At 38.1% G+C, this 5,598-nt stretch overlaps 1 protein-coding gene across 1 annotated transcript in view; it reads left to right on the top strand.

Moving 5' to 3' along the window:
- smoc1 (SPARC related modular calcium binding 1) overlaps nucleotides 1-5,598 on the top strand; it is a gene marked incomplete at its 5' end in the record, with an annotated part of 31,594 nt that overhangs the window by 17,209 nt on the left and 8,787 nt on the right. Inside the window, 2 exon segments of the mRNA XM_014033524.1 lie at nucleotides 881-963; nucleotides 3,453-3,558. Coding sequence (XP_013888978.1) covers nucleotides 881-963; nucleotides 3,453-3,558 — 189 coding nt within the window.

Raw genomic sequence — 5,598 nt, 5'->3', positions numbered from 1 at the left:
GTTGTCTCACGTCACGTCGTATTGAAGCAAGCAACACACAGCGGTTTAAATTCAGGCTCTTATTTTGAAATGACGGGTTCCACTTGGTCCTTTACCCAGAATGCATCGCTTCAGCTCTCCAAGAAACAGTTTAAAATGACTAATATATGCTTTCTTACCAAAGCCATAAACATAAGAAAAATAAATGATCAAGAAGCAGCAAAACTTGCAGTCCACAACAACTTTTTATTTTGAATTAACACCATGATTCAAATGTCTGATTGTATAAATGACTTCCTGAAACTGCGACAAGATGTAAGTTTGGCGGTATGCACCTGAAAGTTGTTTGTAATCTGCCAATAAACGAAAAGAACAAGAAGATGTAAGTTGGGTTGAGAGTAACCCATTCTGCCACAAGATGGCAGTGTTGTGCAAGAATGGCTCATGCTATCACTGGAAATATATMTATATTCTGGTGAACTGAGCCAATGTTGCGGATCTATTTAGCTTCCGCTAAAATATTTATRACGTGTGCTTTAGAAMGTGCAGAACTAAAGAAAATAATTAGCGGTTTAAAATTTGTGGAACTAACTTTTGAATTAGCGCTGCCCACCACTGCTGACAACTAATGAAAACTCCAAATTCATTATCTCAGAAAATTAGAATATTGTGAAAATCCTGTTTGTGACGCCAAAATTTGTTGTGGAAAATATTCCACCACGCAGTTACACTTTGTTTATTCATGTATTTTCTGCCTGGTGGAATATTTTCCACAACAGGTTCAATATAGAAAACACCTGGTGTCACACTCTAATCAGCAAATTAACTCAAAACCCCTGCAAAGGCCTTTAAAGTTTTTTTTCCAGCTTGTGTCTGACTTTCTATCGTGTCTGTGAAACAGGTACAAGACCCCGGAGTGTGATGAAGATGCACGATCTCCAGTTCCTGAGCCAGAAGATCCATTCCTGGACAGACCGCTGACAGGTTTCACTTTACTTTTTTTATTGCACAAGTTTAGGTTCAGAGTTATGGAAGTTTCACTCCAGGTAACAATAAAACTTTAGGAAATTTAGAGATTAATGTTTGATTTCCTAAAGCTACCACCTGYACAAAAATTAAACATTTTATTTGTGTAGAAGTAGTAAAAATGTTTCTTGTATTGATGTGGGAAGGTGTGTAATCTTTTCATGAAGAATATTTTATGCCAAGACTGTAAATGGTAATTAAACCTTGCAGATGAATAAATTATTAGTGATGTTCAGTGTCAATACTTTCTGATTATGACACTACGCAAAACTCAGACATCTCTATTCCTCATCTGAAGCTGCTGTTCACAGCACAAACAGGGTCTGAACACCAAAACTTAAATAAAACTTTAAAACAAAAGTTAAATATTTAGGTAGCTAGCTAAATATTTAAGTTTCAAGCTAAATATTTAGCTCAAAACTAAATATTTAAGTCACAAGTTAAATATTTAACTTGTTAACTAAATATTTAATTTGTAAGTTAAATATTTAGTTTATAAACTATGACATTTATAAATGTATGAATCATATGGTGAAAAATTGACTTTGAAAAATAAATCTGTTCTTTTTTTCTTATAAATGGTTAAATAAAACAAAAATATTAGTGGTAATTTTTGACTGTGTAACTTTACAAAAGGCACTCCATATGCACTGTTGCCAACTTAGTGACTTTGTCACTAGATCTAGCGACTTTTTTTCCCAAAAAGCGACTAGCGACAAATCCAGCGACTTTTCCCAGTGTTTTTAGAGACTTTTAGGAGCTTTGGCGACAGCTTTTTCCAAGCACTTTTTTCCTTTCCTCCTCTGTTCCTCCTCAAGCAGCGAGCGCAGAGGTGAGCCCCTCCCTCTTCCTAAAGCCGTCCGACTCACTGAAGCCTCGTGCAGCACCCCCAACCCTACCTACCCCCACCCCCGGCTAAAGTCAGCTGAGAGGAGAGACCGCTGCAAAGGAATCACGCATGCACAAAGCTGCCACTGCTTCTGTCTGGTTTACAAAGCGGGATGTAATATTTATTGTAATGGTTTTTTTTCTCTGGTACTGTCTCTGTAAACTAAATCTGTGGGCCCAGCTGTGTTACACTCACAAATCATTCACTTCTTCACCTCTTCCTCCCTGTGCCTCCTGACATCTAACAGTCTGCAGATTAAATTTAAGATTCCCACAAATTTAATTTATGTGGATCTAAGCATTAAAGTCATAAATTTTTTTTATTTAATTAAGTTTAATTGCAGTTCTACACATATTTAGTGTTTTTATTCACTTTTTCACTCTTCATCATCTCTCCAATAGCTCAGATCACAATTATTGGCAAACATCCAACTATGAAAATTAGGTGATGACGTCATCTACCGACTTCTAGGACAGCCAATAGGGACTTTTCTTGCTCAGGAGWTGGCAACACTGCCCATATGCTGCTCCTGTGACCTGACCCCGGATAAGAGGAAGAAAATGGACGGATGGACGTTAACAGCCCAATTTGATACTTGGATTGAGGCACACAACACCTGTCCTGTTGTAAAAGAAAGAAAAAAATCCTAATTGGATTCAGCTGACTTTRCAGCCGACCACCTCCTGCAGAACACTCTCTGCTAACATAAAGGGAAAGAAAAGATGTGACCAGTGTAGATGAGAAGGAAAACACAAATATACAAAGGAGGAGGAAATGGGACTGTCCAGGCTGTCCCATGGTCCAGACTGGTCCACAGAGGTGATCGGACCTTTTCAGTTGCGGCTCCTAATCTGTGGAACCAGCTGCCCCTTCACATTACAGGCTTCAACTCTTGGCTGTTTAAAACACACCTGAGCTTTTAATCCAGCATGGCAGTTGGCTATTTTCCACTTTTAAAGTTTTGTTCTATGTTTATATTTTTTATTGTTCTTAACTTTGTATTCTGTTTTTTGTTTTTCTTCTAGTTGTGGCATGTAAAGCACTTCGGCCAACGGCAGTTGTTTTTAAATGTGCTATATCAATAAAGTTGACTTGATAAAACGTTGGATTAAGATTTAAAGGATGGGTTATTGGGGACAGATTAAGATTAGGTTTTCTCTGCCATGTTTGACGTTACGCCATAAGAGACACAGACTAAGAGAAACATTAGCACTTGTTAGGCTAACCATTAAAACCGTACATCTGGACAAATAAAGGAGCTACCCAAGCATTCAGAATTGTGTCATAAAAGTTAACAGGTGTGCACTGTTCAACAACGCTGTGTGAAAGCACTGCACATGTCTGTCCCTCACCCAACAACCATCACCTCCAATAAAACTGGATCATTGTTTCAGCTAAAGCTCTGGACTACAGTGCAGTGATTACTTTAGGTAACAGCTGCTCTGTTTGAGATCAGCCAGGCTGATTTACTGTGTCAGTGTTTTACAGGCACCGCACTGTGCTGTAATGAGCCCAATCAGTCATACAAGGTAATTGTTTTCTCTTTAATTTGTCCCAGGCTGTCCAGAGGAGAAGAAAGCAGAATTCATTACAAGCTTGTTAGACGCCCTCACCACAGACATGGTCCAAGCTATAAACTCACCAGCTCCCTCTGGTGGCGGGAGGTAAGACGTGTCGAAACCATCAAACCAATGTACCTGATGGTTGATTGCAATGAAAAAGTGTTTTTGTTGTTCAAATTTTGTGTTAATTATAAAATATACAAATTATGAACTAAAACATTTAGTTCAGTTAGGAATATTTTATTGGAACGTTTGGTAAAGGTACGCCACCCAACAAATACAAAAATTTACAGAAGTGAAAAAAATGGCAATCAATAAGATTTTAGTACCTAATGAGAAAATCCAGTCATCTTTATATCTCTATATGTCAGACAGACTTCACACTAGTCAGGGTTTTTTCTGTGCAACACACTGTCAGCTCCCAGAGAGTGAGATGCGTTCAGTACGGTGTGTAGATCTGAGATGATGCTCAGATCATCTGCAATCTGTCAAAATAATGGATGGCCTTCAGATTTTCCTGTCAACATTAAAAAAAACAGTCAAATACAGAAAAAGTTTGGTTAATACGACCCTTGGTAACCATCACTTAAAGTTCATGATTTTGTTGGATCTGACTTGTAGTTTTCACACAGCCAGTATTTGTCTGCCWCCTATGAGACGCTGGCAGCAGCTCTGACATTTCCTTTGATCTTGGTTCTCTTTATGTTCCTTATACAGTTCATACATCTAAATGTTGGCAATATTTGAAGCCTAGATTATTTCAAAGTTATATTGGAATATTGGACAACAGCTGCATGTGACTGTAAACATTTACTCAGAAATGTTCTGCTTTTAAAAGACCTGGAGTCGGATATATAAAGCTTTCTTATACACAATTTGAGCCCAGAAACTTGCGTACGCCACTTTTTACGCCAAGGTTGTGATTTATAAAATCCAAACTTGACGTGAAAATGTGCCTCACAGCTCTGACCCATGCGTACGCTCATTTTGGAGACGTGAAACTGYGACACAGATGGTGAAGTGAGGAATTAGAGATTTAATTTACCTTCATCAGACTTAGATTTTTATTCAACTTTATCATCAGCTTTCTTAACAGTTATATTTATGCTTCTGCTGCTGCTGCTGCTGCTGCTGCTGAGCCATGAGGACCTTTGAAATAAAGAACTTGTACCCAAGTCATGCTTGGGTACTCTCAGGGCTCCTCACCAGTGTGGATGTTGTAAAAGTTCACTGTTTAAAGTCTGTATTTGTCACTGCGGGGGGCTGTGGACATGTGAGGGGGTGAGGAGACGATCAGCTGCAGATAACAGAGCAGGCAGGAGGGGGAGAAGAGTGATAAACTTATTTCTAATTTTACCTGACTGATTTAATTTTATTTATTGTTTTTATCGTCCTGCAGGCTCTGAGAGAAAATTAATTTGAAGCTGAGATTTTGATAAAAATCATTAGATTACTCTAAAGCAAAATGAGGTAAAATCTGTGTCAGTTCCAGACATTGTGTTCAGGTGAGCAGCTGTCAGTCAGCACCTGTCTGAACCAATCACTGATCAGCTGACTGATTTAAATACATCTTAACATTCATGAGGTACTTTACATTGACTGTTYATGGTTGAGTGTGGGCGTGTGGAGGGTAGAACCTGAGGAGGACCTCGTGTTCAAACTCTGACCTGAAGCTGTGATTTATAAAGGAAAGATGTACAGAAACATGCGTACGTACGGTTTTATAAATCTGAAGATTATTTTGGCTCTACATTCACTTTTAGTATGGTTTCCACGCAATGCTTTATAAATCTGATCCCTGATCCTTATTGTCCTTCTATAAATGTTCTTGTGTGTCTTACAGTCATATGAAAAAGTTTGGGCAGCCTTAATTTTCCTGATTTACCTTCATAATTCTTTGATTGTTTGGATTAAAAACATCAGTTAAATATATTATATAGAGGACAAACACAGTGATATTTGAGAAGTGAAATGAAGTTGATGATTTACAGAAAGTGTGCAATAATTGGTTAAACTAAATTAGGCAGGTGCATAAATTTGGGCACCATAAAAAACGCTTAAGTCAACATTTAGTATCTCCTCCTTTCACAGAAATAACAGCCTCTAAACACTTCCTACAGCTTCTAATGAGAGTCTGGATTG

Source organism: Austrofundulus limnaeus, unplaced genomic scaffold, assembly GCF_001266775.1.
Source record: "Austrofundulus limnaeus strain Quisiro unplaced genomic scaffold, Austrofundulus_limnaeus-1.0 Scaffold1765, whole genome shotgun sequence".
NCBI lineage: Eukaryota > Metazoa > Chordata > Actinopteri > Cyprinodontiformes > Rivulidae > Austrofundulus > Austrofundulus limnaeus.
This window is presented reverse-complemented; position numbering and strand designations above follow the sequence as displayed.